This window comes from Drosophila sechellia, chromosome 2L, assembly GCF_004382195.2.
Source record: "Drosophila sechellia strain sech25 chromosome 2L, ASM438219v1, whole genome shotgun sequence".
NCBI classification, from domain to species: domain Eukaryota; kingdom Metazoa; phylum Arthropoda; class Insecta; order Diptera; family Drosophilidae; genus Drosophila; species Drosophila sechellia.
This window is the reverse complement of record NC_045949.1, coordinates 15,098,977-15,123,431: the sequence shown is the minus strand read 5'-3', so window position 1 is coordinate 15,123,431 and position 24,455 is coordinate 15,098,977. Positions and strand designations below refer to the sequence as shown.

General features: G+C 43.6%; 2 protein-coding genes across 2 annotated transcripts; one reads left to right on the top strand and one right to left on the bottom strand.

The window, feature by feature from the left end:
* Window positions 1-232: 232 nt before the first annotated feature.
* On the bottom strand, window positions 233-2,164 carry LOC6611366 (damage-control phosphatase ARMT1). The gene has a single exon (XM_002035875.2). It carries the CDS (start codon window positions 2,029-2,031, stop codon window positions 580-582), a length of 1,452 nt encoding a protein of 483 aa, XP_002035911.1. The 5' UTR covers window positions 2,032-2,164; the 3' UTR covers window positions 233-579.
* A 7,723-nt stretch (window positions 2,165-9,887) lies between these two features.
* On the top strand, window positions 9,888-12,146 carry LOC6611364 (zinc finger protein 135). Its single transcript, XM_032727589.1, has 2 exons — window positions 9,888-10,104; window positions 10,168-12,146. The coding sequence occupies exons 1-2, from the start codon at window positions 10,017-10,019 to the stop codon at window positions 11,724-11,726; spliced, it is 1,647 nt and encodes a 548-aa protein (XP_032583480.1). The 5' UTR covers window positions 9,888-10,016; the 3' UTR covers window positions 11,727-12,146.
* Window positions 12,147-24,455: the final 12,309 nt, after the last annotated feature.

The window sequence follows — 24,455 nt, the reverse complement described above, 5'->3', positions numbered from 1 at the left end:
TTGGTCTCCCATCGATATAATATTTATTGAGGTGCAACCGATGGAAAAAGTTAGGGAAAATGAGCCTGGGAAATTTGTTTAAACTTAGTGGAGCAATATTATTTTTTTTTGCACAAAAGATATTTCAAACAATAGGGATTATTGCCTAACTAACGAGAAAGTGAAGTCAAGAATAGTTGCCTACTTTCAATTAATTGAAAACAATACCATAGCTGAGATTTTCAGTAGTTTTCTGTGACAAATTTGATTTCGAAAGACAATTAATTTAATCAGCACATATTCAATTTCCATATTTTTTTGCTGCCTTGAATTAGCGCCTTTGGCAACATTTGGCGGCGTGGCAACTTTCCATTTCCAAATTGGTAGTCGTCAGGACAAATGGGTGCGCATGTGCGCGCCATCTATAAAAACCACAGCATTAGTCAAGCGGCAATTGGCCGGAAAGAGAGTCGCTGTTAGAGCCGGGCCCAAACAATCCCTCGGGCTTTTTTTTTTTTGAGAGAGAGAAGCACTTGCAACCAACCTGATTTCCGAGTGGGTGTAACGAGGCCATTCGATTTTCAACTGACAAATTCGCACTCATTTATTGGTGATTAAGGTCGACCTTTCAGACTGGGGCACAACCATACCCAGCATACGAGTGTTTTTCTCACTGCTGTCTTTGCCTGGTAAGGCGCAGGAACATTTCAGTGAATCGGTGTACTGGATAACGCCATAGTTGCCCGAGATCATCCAGTTGTGATCGTTCTTTAGGAGCGAATCCGCCAATCCCTCCGACAGTCCGCAAATCACTTCGCATTTGACAGTTCGCATAGCACATATATTGGTGGGTCTAAAGCCGCGCAGGCAAGTGATGAACTCCTCTGTGGAATCCCATATGAAGTCACCCAGCAACTTTCGGTAGTTGAGATCGCCCTTGAATATGGCCAGTTTGGAGGTGGTAAGCATACGATAGAGCTCGATATCCGATTCCACCATAACGAAATATGGTTGTGGCCCAGTCCAAAAGTACGATGTAGGAGCTATAACGATTTTCTGGGTATTCATCAAGTGTGTCCACTTTTTGCCCAACGCCGAAAGGCACTCATCCCGGTGTCCAGTCAGAAAATCTAAAGTCCATTCAATGTCAGCACGGGTAACATCGGATATATACCACGGAATGGCCTTGACGTGGAGACGCACTTGGGTGGCCAGGTTATTGTCCACCATATATTCCAGTAACAGCATATCCGTGAAGAACTCGAACCCTCCATTGTCGCAGATGAAGTCCACAATGCGATTCCCGCTGCTCTTGCTCGCCAACACCAAGCAATTCCAAATCAGAGTGGTGTCGTCGACGAGGAGGATCCTATCGATGTCAGCCACCTTAACCAGCACATTTATATCGTCCTTGGAATCTTCCTCCGTGAATCTAAAGGCGCCAATTTGCATTTCGAAATGATTTCCCCACAGGTTAATCCGCAAAAGCTTGCTGAATACATCGAAACTCTTGGCCAATCCTCGCGTGGCTTTAGCGAGGGCACTCATGGCCACCTCGCTGAGCATCAGATCCTCCTTTTTCAAGTGATCGAAGCAGTCGTATTTCTGCAGGTGGCGACTGTTTTCGAAGAAGGAAAAGATTCGTCTGTACAAGTAGCACTCGGCATGAAGCCAACAGGCGCGAAAGAAGGACTTTTTGGGACGTGGCATCTCAGTTATGAAGGCATTCCACTCAACCTTGTCCGGCTCAGCGCCGTGAAACAGCAGGAACTGTCGATCTCGGTTCAGTGCCATCTTGAGTCGTTCTACGGCATCCACTATTTGCTTGACATCCTTGCGCACTTCCTCGCCATATTTATTCACCAGATCTGGCAAATCAGATAGGAGCCGCATAATAATCTGCTGCATAATTCCCGGCATCCGAGTCCTAAGCGTCAAATAGGCGAAACTCTGCTTGTATCTTCCGGACAGCAGGGAATGGCGAGGAGTTGGGCCCTCAAAAAGATCTGTGGTAGTGGACTTATCCGAGTGCGTTGAGGCACGCCAGCCCATACTTTTTATTTTGAGTTTGATAGTCAGCTTGATTTTGTAATTTTTTTTAGGAAGAAAAATTAAAAGGGAAAGGCTACAGCCTTTCAGGAATTTATTCTAAAAACTTACTAAAGAATCAAAAATTTTTAACAAGTCTTACCTGGGTATCGAGAACTTCTAAATCGTGTTCAAAAAATAATTAGTAATTCAGTATTACTTTTTATTAAGCTTACAAGCTAAGAACTTCGTGATAAAGTCTCATTAAATTCAATCAAATGACACTGAAGCAGCATTTATTTAACAACTCACATCCTTGATCGCCCCAAGGAAAGTTACCAGAAATGTCCCCACATAAGCCAGGTAAGTACTGTGGGAAACATCGCGGCATTAATGTGATCCCACCTTCACGTTTCCCCTTTATGGAACCTCTTCCTTCCGATGCCCAGGTGTTATCCGCATCGCGGCATGTCCAAGTGTAATTTACACGGTCGGTGGCAAATGAAATTTGCATATTCTTAGAGTGCTTGCCCTTGATCCCTGATTGCATCCGGCTTGGGATGGGTTCGAGACGCAGTCCCGGATAAATGAAAATCTTAGCAAGGCTAAGGGTTGGCTGAGGGTTATTGCAGTTAGCATAATTGTCACATGTTAATAAACAAGTCCGCCGCACTGTGGGAATCTCAATCTCACAGTTGTCGGGGTTAATACTATGCTAATGGAGCAAGGTGTGCACTTCCTCTGACAACCCCTTTCGGTTCCGATCCGATCCAATTGAATGTTTATGAACTGCGGATGACGCAAGTGTTCGTCCCGATCGTACAGTTTCTACCTTATTTGCATAAGCATTTGCCAAAGGAAGCCGAACTGATATGATATTATTTGTTTGCCCATGACACACTCATAAACATGACACGGAGAAAAATAACTTAAGATACATTCATTCATTCATTCATTAAAGGGAAATACATTTTTAAATATACTACAAAGACTGGGCGAAATACAAAAATAACAAAAAAACAATACGAATGAGAGTTTAAGCTTTCACCAAAAGTGTAGGAAAAACGATCGAAAATCATTAATTTTCACAGTGTATCACTTACCCCTTTTTGTGGCAGACACCGGTGCGTCAAAATAGTGAAACTTGCGGCTCCTTATCGCTGGCCGTGCACCTTAGACCCCGTCGTTTCGCATCCAGGTGTTCTCTTCCTCAGAAATAGAAAACTTCCCCCGTGAAAATCCGGTTCCAAGTTCGGTGGTGATTTCTTATAGCTATCTTTAAATTTGCGACTCAAGGTGCTAAATACTTTCCGTAGCGTGTTGCCACGGAGACTTTACCTTTTATATGTCCTATAAAACATAATGGATACCTTAAAATTCTTTATAATTTTGGTAACCAATGGGTAACAAATACATTTATTGATGCCCACTGATATGATTTGATTTGAAATCTAAGCAAAATATATAAAATTAGAACTTGTTTAATGGGGCAAGGGTATTTGAATCTTCAGTGTCTTGGGTAAACTTGGAAGGGAATGGGGTTAGACCGAATTACGTTCCCTTATGAAATCACAAAACCGAAATCGCCGAGCAGCTGCGTAGTTATTGTGGCAAAGTTCTGGGATGTGCTCATCGCTACGCAATATTGCCAATTTTTTTTTGTTTGGGTGTGGGGACTGGCGTCTATGACTGGCCATTGTTCGATATCGGGAGCGGTAAAAAGAGACCCCGCCCAAGCAGTTCGAATTAAGATCGAACGGATATCGAATTCCATAAAGTAGCAATTCAGCGATCTCGGCTATCTCGCCGCATCCGAATTATGTTCTGCCATAAAAATGCCTCAACTTTCACCCGGCACGAGAAAAAAGTGACAAAATATGGCTCACCCGGTAATTGCTCCCAGCAGATCAGTGAATATATTTATGTGATTGCTGCCCCCGATCGTTGCAAGTAAAAAATTGCATTATCGGAGTCATAAACAAATCAGGGGTCCCAACAAAAAATCAAAAGCGAGAACGAAAGCGGAGAGAGCGGCAGCTGCATATGTGGCCGGATAATCAAGGCTCAAGTGGCGGGTCCCATTAGCTGACACCGCAGCGAGGGAAGTGCACACAATATTTTAGAAACAATGGCCAGTGGTACTTGGAAAAATGGGAGCACTTTTAATTAGTACAAATCTATTAACTATTAACTGTCACCAGCACTTCCTTACAAGTTTCCATAAACCTTTTGTGCATCCTATCAAATTAAATCTCAATTGCAATTCGGTTTGATATGGTTAAAACAATATTTTAAATACTTGGTACAGCTTAAACGCCTTTTCTTTTTTTTTTAGCTAACATTTTCTAAGATTTGTTCTCACTGCAACGCAGGAAACTAAGCTCGAGAAGATTAATAACTCGCCGGCGCACGTTCAATTAATCTTTCGCTGCGCCTGCTCTGGAAGTGCAACTGGAGCTGGCAGACATGGAAATCGAAGTGCCACCCACTGACAACTTAACGGCACGTCTCCGGAACGGATTCCCGGGATCCGATGGGACCAGTAGCCGACGAAATGGGATGGAATGAGGTGGGATCGTGTACCTGCCGCATTGTCAGTGTCAATTGTGACAGTGCCAGCGACAGAGGCTCACTCCCCGAAAACAAACAAACGGACACGTTCTCCTGGGGGGAAGAAGATGGCCCTATGATGATGCCAAACATTTGCCCATGAACGTGACAAAACTGAAGAACACGCTGCCGGGAATCGGGCTAAATTAGTTGTTTTAGCTGCGTCTAAATTTAGTAGCTACTGCGACCCCTCGGCTGATGCTGAGATCTTGGGCGTGCGGCAATCCATTGGCCATAAATCAATTATACGGCCCCCAAACGTATTTATAGACCGACTTCTGGGCTTCTGTTCAGGTGCATGGGTGAGGAAAATTCCCAACCATATAGCGGCAATAATTTCAAACATTTTCATAGCTCAAATTTATGTAAATACAATGCTGACAGCTCTAATATGGTTATGCCTTCTAAATTAGCATAAAATAAAAATTGGAAATCATTTGTAATAATTAGGGCGACATTTGCTGCCGTTTCCAGCACGGATTTTTTGGCAGGAAAAATGGGACTCTTCCCCAGAGTTTTCGCTTGCACTTAATTCGTTTAATTAGGAATCCCACGGGCAAACAAATGCTTTTGACTTCATTATGGCCAGGGAATATAAAAAAAGAGAAAAACATGCGAAAGCTGTCAGCTAAATTGATGCACCCTCAAGCATTCGATTACAAAAGCAGTGAGCCCACAAAAACAAGAAAACAAAAGCTAAAGAGGCAGAAATTGCAGCAGCACCACCACCACCAGCTGAACCAGCTCATCCACCATCCTCCATCCGAACCACCAGCACGCAACTTGACTCCTGCCTGCTCGCCACAAAAAAATATCGAGGAGTAACTGCAGGAGCAGTCGAATTTTATTTGAATTAGCAACGCGCAATCAAAAACATTCAAACACGCATAAATTGAATCCCGTGGGATGATTTCTGTTTCGGGTTCCCAGTGGCGCGGTGGCAACCCCCTCGTCGTCCAGCCAGCAACTTGTCACGTGATTCCAATAACAAATAACTCCTGCCAGGGATCATCCCTCAGTCCTGCAGCGCAGCCACGACGAAATCCAGCCGGAACCCGTATTTCGCAGAGCGTGGGTAAGTTATTTATCGGTCAGAATCCTGCAGGGAGATGATGTGGACGTGATCCTGACCACCCCCTCGAGCAGGAATCGTTCTCCTCCTCCTCCTGCACCGTAATGCCATTCTCACCGTCTCTGCAAGTGTAAATTGTTTGGTCATGGGAACATTCGCACTCCATAATGGCATAGTTATATTCCATATTAGGCACTCAATGGCACTTAATTGATTGGCCATCATATGGGGGTTCTACTGTAGGTAAATAAATGGGTGTGTCTCAGCCATTGAATTGGCTACCACAATGGTAGATAAATTATATTTTAGTTAGGTGAAATTCAAATGGGATTGATCTGGCAAATCATAAAATAAACATAATACTTTACTGGAACAACTAAGCATATTATATTGCTGCATTTTATCTAATCGAGTGCCTTTTTCCTGCACTTACCAAGTTTATTTATCCCTGCCAAGCGATAGCGAACTTGAACTTCAGATTTTACCCTTCAACTTTACCGAAGAAATACCCAAAAGGATGTTTGACAATGATAAGCAAATTAAATGAAGCACCCCAAGAAATTATCTCAAGATGTTCGGATATGCAAACATATTTGCAAGTGATTCAGCTTTTGCCAAATGTGTTCGGTTGGCAACTAATAAGGCGGCAAATTTTTCATTTTTATGATGTCTCAACATTGCATTAACATAAACGCTGATGCTAATCTTTTTTTCCCATGAAGAACCGAAGAAACATAAACAATTTATTATCGTGATTCATTTATGAAAATAAAATCACAAGCTCGCCGGTGATTATGAGTTCGAGATGAGAGCGCCAAAGCTAGCGATCAGCGGATCGATCTATCTTTCCGATGCCAAGCGGGTGGTCCGAAAAACCAACCTTTAGATACACGGAGAAAAATGTCACATACAGAAGGGAGGAGATGTTTTTAAAAAATATATTGTTATCGCTGTAGCTTAAAAGGAAGTATCTCAACCAAGTCTATAAATATGTTTGCTTTTGATATCAAGTGAACTTTTATTTCCTGTGTAGTTAACCACAGTGACTAGTAACTAAGCTTCTTCCCAGCAGATTAATATCTCAAGAGCGCATTTTAATTAGCGGCGATGAAGTCGAAACTTAATTTATTGTCACTCCGACTAATGAAACACGCCTTGGAGTCCCGAAACTCGGGTTTCGGACCCCACATAATTGACCAATTTGAGAGTGTGTGCGGTGGGTCTCTTATCGAAGCGCACACGCTGTCAATAAAAGAAATTAGTTTGAATTATAGACGTAGCTTCCATATTTTCTTAGTCTCGATCTACGGAGTCGGGACTAATTTATGCGGCGTCGGAAGCTTCAGACTGTTGTCTGCTTTTATTCGATTATAATTACCGTTACCGTGTTCTCCGGCAAGATAATAATATCAGATTTCAAAAGCGGCGTTTATGCTCGCTGACCTGGAGCTTCCCCCGCCGTATCAGGCGCCAATAGTTCTAAGATCTTGTTTTGATTGCAGCTCGGCCTGGGCGACATCGCATTTTTCTTGTATTTGTCTAGTATTTCTCCCGCATTGTCTGCTCAGTGGCTTGAAAAACCTTCAGCTCGTGACAATGTGAGACAAAAGTCGGCGTGTGGCTGGGACAAGCGGCCTGGATCGGGATCGGATTCGTTTTGGATTTCTGCATACATCTCTTGGACGACTATTTCGCCGCCCGACTTTCTTTTGTCCGCTCCCGAGCGCAGCTGCAGGCGGCAGATACACAGATAGTTGGATGCCCCGATACGCAGATACTCGCTGCCTTGCCACCTTGACGGCGGCAAATTAATGACATTTTGCACTTCATTATGCGACTCTGTGCGGCCGTTTGACACTTTGAAGTGAGGCACTCAGCTGTGGAGCAGTGGAAATCTGTGTGGGACAGTTAGCCATTGCGGTTTACCTGCCAGGTGATGTGCAGTTAGCTTTTCCTCGGCGTTCCAGGGTTTGATGACACTATCCGCATTGTTGCAAATCTGCACTCTTCATGGGCTGGCCAAGCAGAAGGTGAAATTGGCCATGGTCAGAATCGAATGATCATCGGCAGATGGCTAGGCACACAATTGAGCATTGGTTATCAATCGAGATGATGGATGCACATATTTGAAACGTATTATAAATAAGAAAATTAAGGGGCTGCTATAAAGTCAGAAATTCTGATTTGATAATCTCTGTAAAATATTATTTTGTAAAGAATTCTTAAATAGATATTAGAGAACTCGAAAGACTTGGCAGTCTAATTTTGGCAATCGCTTAAGGTTTTTTGTATCTTTAACACTTTGTAAAAGATCAGTATCAGATTCTTTGATCTTAGAGTATTGAAGGCATAATTTCCTTACCCTGAATTAAAATTTCGTTATAAAAGATGAGGCAACGAAGCATCAAAGCCTGATTAATAGTTTCTCAATTCCAGTTAATTATAATTCAAATTCACTTTTCAATGTACCATCACCATTTCCTATTGTTACAAGGATCACAACACATCTCGGCCAGCTGAGTTCGTTACAGGATTTTGGCGCCAAATACCCGTGGCATGGAATAATCAGTTCCAAGACGAAATCAGTTCCTTGTGGTACGTGTCACAGTCGGCAGATGCGGGAATGGATGACGATCGGGGGGTGCGACTCCTTGCAAGACGCTCTCGACGAGGGGTTGGCCAGAAAGTAACGTCCAAAACTGCAATTCCACCACCATCACCGGCTTTATTCCGACGAAGGTTGTCTGGTGATGCTGTGGATTTTGGGGTGGGACAACTGCGCCAGGTAGATTTGCACGAACCTCTCTCTTTTGGCGCATTCCAAGGCACTCAGCTCCGATCGGAAAAATAAAGCCAGGTAACTTTCCGGGCACATGCCCATTTTGGGGTGGATTGGAGGTCTCTGGCAGATGGCGAGATTCTTTAATATCGGGAATTGAAATTTCATGGCCGTTAGGGGGTTATTTCTACCGAGTGCACCGATACACGAGGAGGCGGAGAACCGGAACAATGCTCTGGGAAAGGTTGATTTACCTTAGATCTGCGCGCTGTTTGTCCTGGTGATTAATATTTTTGTGGACGTCTAAGTGGGTACATTGCATTGTTGCTTGGCTCGATTTAATGGCGGAGCCAATGTCACGTGCTGATCCTACTCAGCTGCCAGCCGGAGAGGATCGCTTCGATAAAGATCAATTGGAATCCTAAGTGCTTCTTTTCTTCTGTAACAGCGTGCGATCTTACACAACAATTGAAAAGCTTTAAAATAGAAAATATAACCACTTTCCTGTACTTTTATTGGAATATTCATCTTAATGATTTTACTTGAGGACTTTTTAATTACAATGGTATTCAAATATTTGGGCATAATTTCCTAAGTCGAGTCCCTGAAAAATCTTCATACTCTCCGATCAGCAAAGTCAGCCGAATATGTGATCGTTTAAGCTCAGCTCAGCAAAATTTGAATAGTAAACATAATAAACAGCTTAAGATAGCTTATAAGATAGCTGAATTATCCTCTGAGTACCATAGAAAGCTATCTCTTAAGTTCGTGGGACGACTGACAATTGGAACAAGAGCGCCCCAAAGATCGAAGAGAGTGGAAAATTGTGGGCCAACGAAGCTTCTCTTGGTGGGGCTTCAAAGAGCATGCTCACCTGCTCCCGAAGAGCAACCGTCCAGTAGGCTTATATACAAAGCGATCGTGTGAGGCGGACCCGAAAGAGGCTTATAAATAAACTTGATCGGGTATATAGCAATAGCAAGCTCGCCACCAGCTGCCGCTCACTCATACCATTGGAAATCAGGGGAAATACGAGCTGAACCAGAGAGGCAGCTGGTGGCGATCGGCGAGTGGAACGAAGAGAGCCCTGTGGCACGTGCTCGCTTTTTACACACAGATTTGATCCTCTCGTCTCCAGGTCCCTCCCTCTCTCTCCGATTCTCTATATGGCAGTGGTACCCCTGGTTTGCCCGATCTGCAGCTGTATCTGCGTTCAATGAACGCACAGCTGTGGCTCGATCGCTGAATGGATCTTTTGGCTCGTGGTTCGGGGTGGATTTACAGAATCCCGGGCGACATCGGAAGTAGGTAGACGCCAAGATCCTTTTTGCCCAGGGGGTTGATCATCCTGCCAGGGGGTTGATCGGGAGTCTATAAAACCGGACTGATCCTTGCCGGGTTGCATCATTCCAGCAAGGAACTCCAAGCGATCGAGACGCGTGTGGCTAAAGCAAATGAGTGAGCAGTGATTTAAGTTCAAGGATCAGTATTAAATACAAAATCGAAGATCGGTGATCAGTGACCATAAGGAATATTAACAAAGCAAGCATGGATAAGCTCAAGTACAGCCGCTGCCCGCTCAAGAAGCGTCCGATAATGGTGGAGGAGTCCAGCACAGAGGATCACCTAAGTCATGGTAGGTTTAAGGCTACGGAAGTAATTTAGCAGGCATATATTAACTTTATGCTGATTTCAACAGATGAAGGACCCGTGGACTTGAGTGTGGCCTCAGCTGCAGTGCCTATGGAGCCCCATTGGATGGCTAAATCCGAACCAGAACCTCAGCCGGTGCCCACGGAATTGAGGCGACGCTTCGATGCCGCCATGAATCAGACCAAGGAGCAGTTGGCCCGTCGCATTTGGGAGGAGACCCGTGAGATAGCCCGCGCATTTCCGGATGTCTTCACCCGGGAGGAAATCGCCAAGAGCCTGGCTCGCCTGGGCTACGGTGAATTCGAGTTGCCACCCGAGGAGGAGGTAATGGAGCCGGAGCCGGAACCAGAACAGCATCTCCCTCTTCGATATGCCAGAGATGCTAGCCCAACCATAATCAAGGCTGAACCCGCTGATGAGGAACAATTTCCCCTGCGAAACTACAATAACAACCTACTCAAAAGCATAGCCGAGTATGAGGACTGTATGAAAATGCAGAACATCAAAGAGGAGATAGCACCCACTCCATCGCCCCAGTTGTTCTATCCACCCCCGACTCCACTGGCCGAACCGGAGGACCTTTCCGTAACCCAGAGGAGAGTGCTGAGCGAGAACATGAATCTGCAGAACGTGGCCAGAGCTTTGCTTAGCATGCAACACATGGCTCCGCAACATGCGCCGCCTCCGATGGACATGGAAGAGGATCAGGAGAATCAGGACATCAACCAGCTGAAGATCAAGAGCAGCAATGATCTGTACTACCAGTGCCAGCAGTGCAACAAGTGCTATGCCACCTATGCAGGATTGGTGAAGCATCAACAAACGCACGCCTACGAAAGCACTGAGTACAAGATCATTAGAAGTCAGCCTGGAGGATCAGGTGCCATAGTCGACCAAACCGAGTTCTGCACGGATCAAGCTTCTGCTTTGATTCAGGCAGCTAATGTAGCCTCAGCACAGAGCATGCAAAAGCCAGTGGGAGTGCCGCGATACCATTGCCAGGATTGCGGAAAGAGCTACTCCACCTACTCGGGACTCTCTAAGCACCAGCAGTTCCATTGTCCGTCGGCCGAGGGCAACCAAGTGAAGAAGGTTTTCAGCTGCAAGAACTGCGACAAGACCTATGTGTCCCTGGGCGCCCTGAAGATGCACATTCGCACACATACCCTGCCCTGCAAGTGCCCCATCTGCGGCAAGGCCTTTTCGCGACCATGGCTCCTCCAGGGTCACATACGCACCCATACGGGAGAGAAGCCCTTTAGCTGCCAACACTGCAATCGGGCCTTCGCCGATAGGTCAAATCTCCGCGCGCACATGCAAACCCACTCGGATGTGAAGAAGTACTCGTGCCCCACCTGCACCAAGTCCTTCTCGCGCATGTCCCTGATGGCCAAGCACCTGCAAAGCGGTTGCCAGACCGAGCAGAGTGGAGGTCCCAGTGGGTCAGGAGGGGGCTTTGATCAGCAGCAGCTACAGCAGCACCTCCAGGGCTACGAGGAGGGACACAATCCACACCAACTCTACTACGCCGGCAGTGTGGGCAGCAGTAATGGCGAAGAGGAGGAGGGCGGGGACTACCAATTGCCACCACCGGCCATTTATTAATCTTAGTCAGTTTAGCCAAAGTCAGAAGTCAGATTCAGGGAAAAGTCAGTGCCAAAAATTAGTCAGGGCAATTTTATTGCCTCTTAGGGTCTCTAGTTTATCAGAAATATTTATATAGAGTTATCGCTAAATTATTCCAAAACTCTTATCGCAGTTGAGAGCTTAGCATAAGATTGTTTTCGTTGACAATTCCGTGTATTATAGTTCGTTGTTAAAACTCATTCGTGTACAAATCAAAAAGGTGCCAGAGAATTAAGCCCCAATTCATGCCACATACCAACTTATAATTTAATCTTATAATTTATTTTATATTAAACATTATGATTTAAGTCTTGTAAATATGGTGAAGGTAGCCATTTACATACTTGCATGTATTTAATTTTAATTTTTTTTAAATAAATAAAACACAAGAAAACAGAAGCCATCACATTTAGTTTCTTGAAAGGAGGTAAACAAATTCATTTCCCTCATTCTATTACTTTATCTAGCTTTATCTATTGGACGAATTGTTGAAATCGCATCGCAATCTCAAAGATGCAATCTCGGAAATGCACTGTAGGTGTCGTTTATTTATCGCTGCACTCGAAATGAAAATCCACAGAAATCGAGACATTCAACCGTCAGGGAGACTCAATGGGGGGCTACAACGAGCTAGGAAAGCAGTCTATACATATGAAGCCGTTTATATGTATAGAAATGTATTGAAAATCGCTGCTTAAATCAAAATTAATTGCCAGAATAATAATTGTTTTGAACGTAAAGCGCCGAAATGAAAACGGCAAACCGGAGGAGAATTGGCGCAGCTGCAATTGCAACTGCAACTGCGACTGCGTCACCGTCAACCAGCAACACTGCAACTAGCAACATCAACAACAGCAGCAGGCGGCAAGCGCCAACAGTCTAGTATTTTTGTGGGCCTGCTGCAGTTGGCGAAATCCACTCAAAACAACAAACCAAGCGATGAATCATCGATTTTGTTTTCGGTTTTTTTTTCGAGGCAAACTGAATAAAAAAAACAAAGCCGGCTTTTGGTGCAGCCGCACGCAGCTAGATGGCGCTAGTGGGCAGCCAGGTTGCAGGCAGGCAAGCTCAATTAAACGCGTCTTTCAGTTGCGCCGCTTTTCCGCTCTACAGCCCAGCCGCACCTTACTTTATATAGCGAAAAGAACCCCACCCACCCTGCATCACCATCTGGATCTCAGGCTCAACTCACTCGCATTATTATAAAAGCCGTCCACGCAGTTTCTAACGCTCCACAACTTCCAGTTTACTTTTTGTTCATAAGCAGTCTGCTCTTACAAGAACTTGGAGACTAACAAAATCAGATGCTATTTGCTGAATATGTGTTATATCTCTCATTACCCAAGTTAGTTGACTTGTTTTATGTTTTAACAGCTCTTACAGGCTTAAATTGGGAAACTATCATGATATTTCTATGTAAGTCTGTCTCGTTTTTCTATTTGTTAAATTATTTTAGCCCATTGTAAGGGTATTTCCTGATACGATTTACCTTCACTTGCTTCCGAGTTCGGCTGGGGCAAGCGGTAGCTTTTTGGTCTATTAGGAAACCACGCCATAGAGCTGCCACTTGAAAGTCATATTGCATTTGGTAGACAGCACTCGCCAGAACCGGGGACAGCCTGATTTTTTATAAGGTTTTTATTTTGATTTTGAGTGCGCGTGCTGCCGTTTCGTCGGCTCCAAGTGCCACGCCTCTTTTGGAACGCACGCGGTTCTCTGGTAGCGGCATTTGGTCAAAGGTTAAATGAGACGGCGGCCTGGTGACAAGTGCCAGGCAATCGTTTAGAGCGCTAATTTATGGGCCGCTGAAGCTTACAAAAAAAATCAAAGTCCCAAAAACAACCGAAAAATGTGTTTTTCACTTTGCTCGAGTTTCGTTTATTGCGGCTACGTGCAGAGTTGGCTTAATTGGCAGTCGGTGTAACAGCCAGCTTTTCCGTTGGCCAGCAGCACACGCCCTGTTCTTTTTCTAATTTTGGGCCCGGCTTCCTTGCCATGGCAGTTTAATTAATCTTCGATCGCCTCAAGTTCGCTCAAAATGCATTTTTAAATGCATTTTTGCGTTCAAAATTTTTATTATTTAAATTCAGATATTCAAGACACGTTTTACCAGCTCGTTGGCCATTAATATTTAATAATTTCAATCGGCACAAGAAACAAATTATGGAATATTACCTGGCGCCGCAGCTGTACACATAGACACCAGGCATTGTTTTTGCCTTTGTTGCTGCTTTTATCGGGTATTGGTAATAACATTGTTGTTGTTATGGCCACTAAGCTGTACGTGTTGTTTGTTTAACGCGCCGAGTGTAAATTAATATTTAATTATGATTGTTCTCAGCTCGGGCCGCTGATCGTGTGCTGAGTAAACGCCATTTTCTGTATTAAGATCTAATCGGCGTGTTTTTAAAATGCTGCCAACAACAGAAAACGTTTAGGCCAAGTCACTTGTGCCTGGGTATGGGCAATCGATTTTGGCTTTCGCTTAAAAAATCCATATTGGGCAATGCATACAGGGTTGGAACAAGTTTTGTATCGTTAAGGTGTTTTTAAGTTATTCTTTAAATAATTCCTTGCATATATAAAGAGCAGTTCTATCCGGGTTCCATCGATTCCAGCTTCCACATCATATGTGGAGGAGTGAGCAAGTCGCCTAACAGCAAGCCACGAGCACGGCAATCCCGACTGTTCATAACTCATGCCACCACACACACAACACTTCGGCGGAACTGGCCGAAAATACGACTTGGCCAAGTCATAAATCCGATGCCGTGCACTCGTCGACGTCAAATTAATCAAAAGGAAACCAAAATGCAGCGCAGGCAAATTAGCCATAACAAAACCGAAGCGAAACCGACACAGAACCCAGAAAAAAAACACATCAAGTGGCAAAAGCCAAATGAGAACTTTTTTCCCACACTGCCAGGCTCGATCAAAGCGAACCGAGGAACGGATTCGACACAAAAAAATATGAACCTTCTGAGCAAATCACATGCAGACAACGCCCCTGAAATGGAATCGATATAATTATTTGCATTATTAATAATTACCATTGTCTCGCTGGCATTTCGACTCGGATTCAAACTCGCATTCGGATTCGTTCGGAGATATGAAATTCAAATTCATGTGCGTTGGCGTTGTGGCTTCGACCGCACACAGAACCATAAAGATTGGCTTTTCCACTCGTAATATGCTAAAGAACTGCCCGGGACATTGTTTTTGCGGCGGCTAATTAATTCAAACCGCAAAGCTGAAACTTCAATACGGAAATAAGCTTAATCTAACCGCCGTAGCGAGAAAAAAGCAATTTGAAACCTTAATGTGGACTCCGGCTCGAATCGGGCTCGGATATATGGCACTGAGGCGCCAGCGGCGAAACAATTGCACCGAGCTCTGGTTTTGGCCATATGTGTGGGCCACCCACACCGGGCAAAAAGCCGGACAAAAAACCGAAATCCGTCAACAGGCGACAGACAGCGCATATCAAAAAACTCAAATGTGTCTGAGCCTCCAAACCCCATGAGGCAAAATCCGAACCCAACCTGACCGCGCTCCACGCAAAGCTTCAACTTGTCAGCGCGCTAAGTGCTCAAAAAAAAGTATATACACACGTACATTTATATGCAGAACAGTCAAGATCTTTAAAATACCACGAATATAGCTATGACACATTGTTCTTTTAGCGCCTAGCTTTTAGTTCTCCATTGGGCGTTCAACCCGCACATTCGATTTGCTGCAGAGCAACCTGTTGTGCTACTCACTTGTTGCATACAGCTGAAATCGGATTTATCTTATTACAACACAGAAAAGGCGATAGGCAAAAGATTTAATTATGCTCGTGCCGGATATTAGTTTTCAGTATCCGTGGAACACATGAATGTGAGCCATTTCAATACATTTGCTCTATTAGTGAAGTACCTTACAATTTTGACATTAACATTTAATGCAAATTCCACTTTATTTGAAAATAAAACAATTAATTGGTGTACCTCATTTAATACATGCCTGCCATTAGGTGGTGCAATAATCTTGATTTTAAGCATACTTGTTATATTTTTGAATAGGGTATTTCAAAAGCGAAGCTCAATGGTTTTTATTATTAGGAGGCGAGGGCGTGGGTGTTCGACCCGTCGCCGTCGTCGTCATTGAGAGGGCGTCAAAAGAGACAAAAGCCATCCAGTCACAAAATTGACATTTTGCTTTCAGCAGCAGTAGTTACGTTCGAAATCTACCAAAAAAATTAAGATGGAAGGGAAAAAAGCCAAAACAGAGCGAAAAAATCATATTTTGCACGTTTTTTGTGTCGAGTGCCGACGAGCGAAACAAAAGACTTAGGCAGCGAACTTGCCGAAAAGGGCTCGGGAACACCTCGTCCACCAGTCTGCCAGTCCAACAGTTCATCCGCCACTCCAGCGCCGCTGCAAAGTGTCAAGTTGCGCAACTTGTCAGCTAGTCAGGGGGCTTTTTGTTTTATGCATAAAGCCGTTTTTAATTAAACCGACGACAGCCACTAAACATGCCCCATTATCATGTCATATCTATGTGTACTATCTGCATGTGCCTATCTTCTGGCCGGGGACCAGGCTTCAGACCCCAGATCCCAGACTCCAGGCTAGGATCGGATCGGCTCGGATCGTTTCAGTTTGGCTATATGGCGGTGCGCTGACATAAACGCTGACATTAATTGAGTAATTTATAACGATGCCGAGCAGACAGAATGGATGGAAAGACATCGAGAGCCGACATCAAAAGCTCGGCAAGCGCATGTCTCGGGGCGCTCCAGAGTCGGAGGGATCCGAGAGCACAACATGATATTGTTATTATTATTATGATTACCAGCGACATGAATTCAATTAACACTTGTCAGATGTAGTCAGCTCCGAGCCGCGAACTGCGAACTACGAGCTGCTTGCCCCGAAAATACCCCAACAAGCTCACGATCCGCCGGCATAGATAAGTTTGGAAATTTATGTCTCGGTTTGACCAACTTTGCGCTAAGTTATAACCCAGATAGATGTTCTCTATTCGATTTTTGGGCGGAACAAGCTCTGGCTGTGGGTAGTTTTCCCTTTCAAATTGTAAGGGCACATAAAAATGTTTTGATTTTCCTTAAAATAAAGAATAAAGTAATAACCCCCTTGTCCAGATGTCGTAATTTTGCAAGAAACAGCCATAAATTAGTTTATTTGTCGGTTTGGGTCGTTTTGGCCGGGTTCGTCAGCAAACGGTTCACAATAATTGCCAATGCAGAAACCTTTTTGGCCCGCTGCTAATGAGCCGAACATCGCCGCATCGCTTCTGCATTTAGGCCTAATAACTGTCGGCGAGGAAAGTCGGCAAATGGCCAGTGGAGAGACGCCGAGAAACCTCCCGAAAAAGGCGCACAAGTCAAAGCAAATTAAAATAAGAATCACGACAGGTTACCATGCAATCCCCCAATCGAACCCGGGAGGACTTCAGCTCCATTCGGAACAAACACGAAACGCCGCCAGAAAAGTTCAAGTCGGCTGGTGAAAGAAATTTACAAGTGTTAAATGTCGAACGCTTTTTGGCACTGAGGGGAAATGCGTGCTGGCCGGCTTTCGACACGAAGGCAACACGGAAACGGTGGACAAATAAACCCCAGGTTGTAAAATGCACTTAAAAAAAAAATCGGACGTAATCGTACACCTGTGGAATAAAAAGGGTTATAGGTATATATAAAAGGAATAAAAAGGGTTATAGGTATTTGCATACCTCGCGAATTATTTTATTATTTGTACAAGTTTTGAGTCTTGTTAGCATGGTTACTTTAAGGACGAAGCTTTTCCTTAAGTGAAACCCCACCCCTCGCACTCATCCTCTTCTGGGAGTCCGACAAATGGCGTACGTGTTAATGGCATTTGAATTTGGCCAAATATGGAATTGTCTCCGTCGTCGGCGCTGTCACTTTGCATGTTCCCCTCGGCAGGCAAGTGAAGAGCCGGGCTTTGGCTTTAACTTTGGCTATCAGGCCTTAAAGTTGGACAAATGCTCGGCCAGAGTCGTGTCTCATTCGCTTACCGAATTAAATCAGTGGCAGAGCCAGTCGAAAGCGACACGCATCCGTCGCTTTTATTTGGCTTTTTGGTATCTTCAGGTTGCCCGCATTAAAATTATATAGTATTCGGTTAGCTTTCTAATGGATCGTGACTGGGTGCCGAGTTAGAGGATGAGACCGCAACAGTTGACACAATTTCAGCCAAAAGTGTTGAATAATTAAAGGGGATTGTTGTAATGGAATTTGCCGATATATATAGGCTGATTTCGATGATTTCGGGCATATCACTTGCCAGCCCAACCCATCTTCACGGAGCTTTCCTCATTTCCAATTTGCCCATTTGCAAACTCACTCACTAAACACACTATATGGCCGGGCTAATCAACTCAAGGCATCTGACAGGCCCTAAAGCAATTTCCTGATTATTTATAGAGGTAACATCACTTGCCAGCGGCCACAGACCCACACAATCCGCCGATGTGGTTCAATTGAAGTGCGCTGCTGCTACGGTTCAATAAACCAGACTCAGGCCCAGTCCCAGCTGAGTTCCAACAGCAAAGGCAATAGCCATAGCAATCCACATCCAAATCCAAATGACAGGCAACAACAAACAAGTTTAATTATAGCTCATGTAAATAATTTCTCAATTGTAAGCTGTTATCAAAGAAAACTTCAATCAATCATAGAATACCCAGGTCTTGGCAAGTATCAACCTGAGAGGCAGTCACCACACAATGGCTAGATTTCAGCTCCGGGCGTGGGCCGTGCAGTTTGAACTAGCCAAATCTTGGCTAATTAATCAAAATAATAATCAAGCAATCAGTGGATCATATGGCCAGACATCAGACACCAGCACAAAGCTCAAGTTCGTATATTCGCTTTTTTTTTATCTATGTTGTTCGCCTCTTGGCTTTTTGTGTGAGCCACGACGCACGCCAAAGTGCGGCCCAGAAGGGTTAGAGACGGGTGCGTGAGGCAAAAAGGCTGAGGATTACTTATCTCCTAAGTAATTTTAGCAAATTAAAATTAACTTACAAATCGGTATCTGAGTTAACTATTTTATTATGATTTTAAAACGCATAACGATTCTATATATTCACAGCACATTTTTATTATCATATTGACTATTTCCGAAGAACTCTTGTAGTAAATTTAAATATTTTCCAGTAATAAATGCGCCTTTTGATAGTAATCGATCCTACACTCACGAACACTTCACTAGGACTGTCGGAAACATGACTTCAACTGCTGTCATTGCTCACGAGTTACGAGCATTTGGCTTTTTGTTTTGTTTCGAATTTCAGGTGCCTGGGTGATTCAAACTATTCGACTATTCATTCATTGAGACATGCAACTTGTTTTGTTCTCGCACTCGGCTCGACACTTGGCCGCAAAATACACACTCACACACAGTCCATAGACCATATATGGGTAGCTCACAATCGGAGGAGATTTTGACATTACGAGCTGGAGTTTGAGGTTGAACCTGTAGCTCGAAGCCCGCCGACTGACAGAGCGTTAAGTAACGTCTACGCGTTTGAAACAATTAATCACCTGTCGTCGTCGTTTGTGCGATTGGTCTTTTTTTTCTCCTCAGATTTTGTTTCAAACCTAGATGGTTATGTGGTTTAGTGGCCTTTTCTGGTATTTGTGTATTTGTTTCTTTTCAGCTGGTGCATGATCTGTTATGGTTTTGTATGTTGATTGCTCTGAGCCGGTGATAAATCATTCCGGTGCTGCTGTTTTTGGGAATCGTGTTGATCTTCTACGACGGCAGCGAAATGTCAAAAGAGCTTGTCGTATTTCTGGTTGGGAAATGTCCGGCGATAAGATCTAATTGGCATAGTTTTCACTGCACCCAGCTTGATGTGTTCAATTGCTGACAAATAACCCAAGTCATTTGTCTAGGCTGCCAATAATATATCAAGATAATTTATTGTTTAAATTAGGGCTATTTACTTTATTGTTTGGCATTGAAAAAGTAACCTAATTGGAAAATAATATTATAAAAGATTCCAAAATTTAAAAATAAAATCTTGATTAGTACGTTTCCCAGACTACTGAATCGACCGATATTTATCGTAAACAATCCCTAAAACAAGAATTCTTGCAGCAGTTTTTCTTATGCGATTTCGATCTTTCTCCCGCTAGACCTCGAACTTTTCCTCAAGAGCTCCACCTCCTGCGCCAAAAATCTCGCCAACGCGAGACAAGTGAAAAGCGCATAAATCGACGCCCAACAGCTTTATTTGGTCGAGGGAAAATGGGAGGTGGGTATAAGCCTGCCCCAACATGCAAGTGAAATTTAACAAGCCACTCCTAAAGATCAGAGCTGGCAACAATAGCAAAACGATCATCACACACAATGAGAGTCGAAAGCGGTGATATTTCAGCCGAACACCGAACCCAAAATACGTCACATTTCGGTAGATGGAAATATTGTTTCAGCCCCTCAACAAAACTGGGCACAGCCGAAGAATTGCTCCACGCCCCCATATAAATTTACGGAGCAGAGGAGCGATCACTTGTGCATATAATTAAATCAAATTAAAGGAACTAACAAAATAAAAGGCTAGCCGTCACACTGTTCCACTTGTTTCGGCAAAAAGGAAATTTTCTTCTTTGCACACAGAAATATGTGGTTGTATAAATTATTGGTTTTATTACCCTAACAATGCACTATTTCCAGGTTGTATGCAGCTAATGCAGAACGCATTCTTTTAGAATAAAATCTGGAAAATACAAAATTTAATACAATTAGACAAATCATTTTCTTGCTATTATAAAAGGCTGACAACATTAAAATTAATTTTTTCCCTGTAGAAAGTTGCGTGAGGAAAGGTGGATGCCGCACCCGAACCTTTTTATAGGGGACTCGCCCTGAGCGCCAACGCAAATTCAATGGATCCGCTGATCCTCTCAGCCCCTCCTGCCATCTCCTTGATCGCCATGCATCTCACTGGAGGCGCAAAAACCAAGTCACTGTCTCTAATTGAATTCGTCGGTTTAAATAAAATAATTCAGCTGCAGGGGCAGTGCAGATAAATTTTTGCTGCCTAGGTCCAAGACTAGCTATAGTATGGTGTGGATATTGCCTGTTTCCCCAACTCCTTTGATTGCTCACTAAATGCTGCTCGGCAAACACACATAAACACACACAGGTATACAATTGATTTCTGCGTTTTCCTTCTTTTCTTGGTCGGTCTGGCAAGTGTCTCGGGTCCCTCGAAGGCGCAGCAAATCAATCTGCAAACATGCCGCCAAGCCAAGTGTAAGATCCAGAGACCTCAGAGCCAGGTACACAGCGAGAATAGTTTAATGATACTAATTTAATAAATTAAAGTAGTAAAAAGTGCCATAAGGTATCGAACAAATATACCAAAATACAAAAAAAAATAATATATTTGGTATACATATGTAGTAAGTTTTAAATACATATTACATTTATTTGCACTATTTTTGTTAAGTGCCCTTAGTCAGTCCTCCGTCCTTTATGTGGGCATCACTTTCTGGCTTGCTGCGGTGGTTTTGGTGCCGTAATAAATACATTTGGTGAATTTTAATGTCCTCCTCCCATTTTTCAGGCAATTTGAGCGCAGCGTCTTCGGGACTTCCTTTCCTGAACCGTAGAACCAACCGAAAACACAGGCAAGCCCAGCAAACCCAGGCAACCCAAACACTTTGGTGCCCTTTTTGGGGCAACTCCTCTGGATTTGTGCGCGGTTTGGCAATAAATATTTTGAATCAGAAAACATATAAATTTAGTGATTTGCCAGTCGGGGAGTTCGGAGTCAACGAGTGTGTAAGCTTCTTCTGAAGACTGGGCCCTGCAAGTTGGAGAAACGAAACGAAACGATACGGATACGAAACATATCGGATCAGATCGCCTCATCGCAGTTCAACATAAATTGGTAAATTGTTTTTGGCGGCTTCTTCCCGGCACATATTTTCATATATTGCATTTTTAGTTGCCTCCGTCTGCCGTTTAAGTGGGTCAAACCTGAAGTCCCGAAGCTCCGAGCTCCGAACTCGGACTCGGATACCAAATCGAACTCGCAGCTCGCGTCCGCGGTAGCCAGCATTCAAAGTAGGTGATGAAGTTCCAATGCTCCTTGATTTGTGATAAGCTTCATATTTTTAGGGTTTAATTCAATGAAAGTTGCGTCGACAATGGGCAGGCAGACACTCGACCAATTCCAGCAGCAGTCGGTGAAATTATGCAGTCGGTGGATGGGTCTTTCTGTGTCGTTTTTATTTTTATTCCTTATTTTTCCCTGTCGGTATTATACGGTTGGGGTTTATGGCTTGGTGCTTGCGTGAAAATTTGCTTTATGCCGGGCCAGAGTTCAGCACAGGGGAGAACACTTTTCGGCCAAGTCATAAAATTGATTTCGAGCTTTGGCGAGGAGTGAAAGCGACTGCGCATGATATAGGCGGCAGCTGCTTATTGCGATCATTCCACCAGGCTCTTGATTGGGTGGAAAGTGCGGTCCGCAATTTCGTTAATTGGAGATAGAATGTGGCCAAGTGTCGAGGCCAGATGACGATAACAAATCAGGGGTAATGAATATCAGGAGATCAACAGGGCATCATCCACATTGACCAAGGGTAATATGAGCAGATATAAAGACTTTGTTTTTAAATGACTCGCTTATGTAATCCAAAGCTACTTAAGCAACTTAGAATAAGTGGAGAAACAATAACTATTATTGAATTAAATTCATAACGAACGAATTCCAAATTAAATATATACCTTTTTTTTATTGGCCATCTTCTGATTTTGCGTAGAATTACTTATGCAATTAATGAACAATTCAAGGGAGAGGCGATGCAGCAGATGCATTTGCAATTAACAGCACTGTATATTTTGAATCCATTAAATCATTGGGAGCAGTTAAGTTCTGTACTTAATTGGCATTCCCTCCCAGGCATTTCGAGATCCTGTCCTGGGTGGGCGTTACCTTTCCAGAAGAAAGTACCGCTCACCGTGCCGGCGGACTGGCCATGACCAATTATGCCATTTGCCAAAATCAAACTATCAACTTTGACACTCATTAGCGTCAAAGTATAGCGCGTGCAAAAGGCAACGAGCGGCGAATGGCAGAAGCTCAAGCACCTCAAACCTCGTAAATCCATAAAAGCAATCGTAAATTTTTATTGTCATGCCACTTGCCAATTTTCCAGGCATGGGGAAAATGCCCCGGCACTCCGGTGTGCTGAGAACTTTTCTCCAGGGAAAACCGAACACCATCATCACGGCGACTTCGACCGGCGTTCCACTTGGTTAGTTGGCGTTGGTTGGCTCTCTTCGCCGGCTTGGCATATTAAACCAATGCGCACATATTTCATAACAAAATTTATGAAGGGCCATTAACTTTAAGAATCTTTGCTGCAATTTAAGAGCGGTGGCGGCGGGAACTGGTAGTAAGATTACACTCCGAGTTCAGGGCGTCGAATATGGTGCAAATAGTTATAAACAAAAACATTGTTGAAGAGTTTAAAATAATTTTTTATATTTAGTTTGAAGCAATTCTAATGATTTTGAAACTTTGCTACAAGTTGCTTGTTTTTTAAACATTATTAATATTTTATGAATCTTTAGTGGCGATTGAATTATGTGCACTGTTTGTTAAGATAATGTAATAGTTCTCGCCAGGTTAGCACTATTTTTTTTTTAAGTGTAGACTTAGATGAAGGCAGCGTCGCGCCAAAGTAGCGCCAATTTTTCGTCTAACAATTGGCGACGACCTAATGCCCCGTTTGGCAATCGATGTGGTTGCCGGCCAACGTGCTTGTCGTCGTTTAATTCAATAAGAAGATGTGGTAGCAGTAGCAGTGGGAGTGGGAGGTGGCGAACGATGGCGATCGGTGGCTCTCGAGGTGGTGCAGTGGCTCATGAAGTTCACATGAATGCCATGAAACAATAAATTACGCTATTAATAAATAATAAATGTAATGGGATACTGCAGTTGGCGAGTCGCGGAGTGCGGATGAAGGAGAGGCGAACCAGCTACCTGTTTTTAGCCCTCTGCCAGACCCCATTATTACTATTATACCCGGCTAACTACTGTGTCAAAAAGCTGCTTGGCAAATAAACTATGTTCCGAATGGGTAGGCAAATCAGACGCAGCTGAAGCGAATCAGCAGTGCGCTACAATTTTAAAGTTAATTGCATCAATATATCATTATTAAATATACAAAAAATAATAAAGTTAATAATAATTCATAGCCTAAATATGTAATTGAATTCTTAAAGTTTTTAAAGTTTAAAAAAGTTTCGGAAAAATATCTAAATATCTATTTGAAGTTCTGTAAAATAAATGATCCAACAGTCCACCAAAGTCATGGCTACCCATCTGTCCCTACAAAACCCAGCAGCGAAACAATTGCAATTTGGTCTTTGGCAGCTGTTGAGTAGATGGAATAAAGTGGCCAAGAGCAGGAGCCCAGCAGCATCACGCGATGCACCAGGAAGAGCAGCTTCGTCGCCTCCAAATGGTTAATCATCCCAGAAACGACCTAGACAGCAACAACTGCACTGCGAGTTGCTGATTGCGCGTGATCTTGGGGTAATTGAAATTTCAAATTTCTGTACACGAAATGCAATTGCAATTGCTATTGCAATTAAAGATCCTGAGTCATAATTTTCTTGGCACACATACATATACTTGTCGCCCCCAACCAGCGAT

Excerpts from the sequence above, each read along its gene's own strand:
- LOC6611366 (XM_002035875.2), bottom strand. The coding sequence starts at position 2,031 with ATGGGCTGGCGTGCCTCAACGCACTCGGATAAGTCCACTACCACAGAT.
- LOC6611364 (XM_032727589.1), top strand. The coding sequence starts at position 10,017 with ATGGATAAGCTCAAGTACAGCCGCTGCCCGCTCAAGAAGCGTCCGATA. Across the intron at positions 10,105-10,167 it reads AGAGGATCACCTAAGTCATG|ATGAAGGACCCGTGGACTTG; the intron begins GTAGGTTTAAGG and ends TGATTTCAACAG.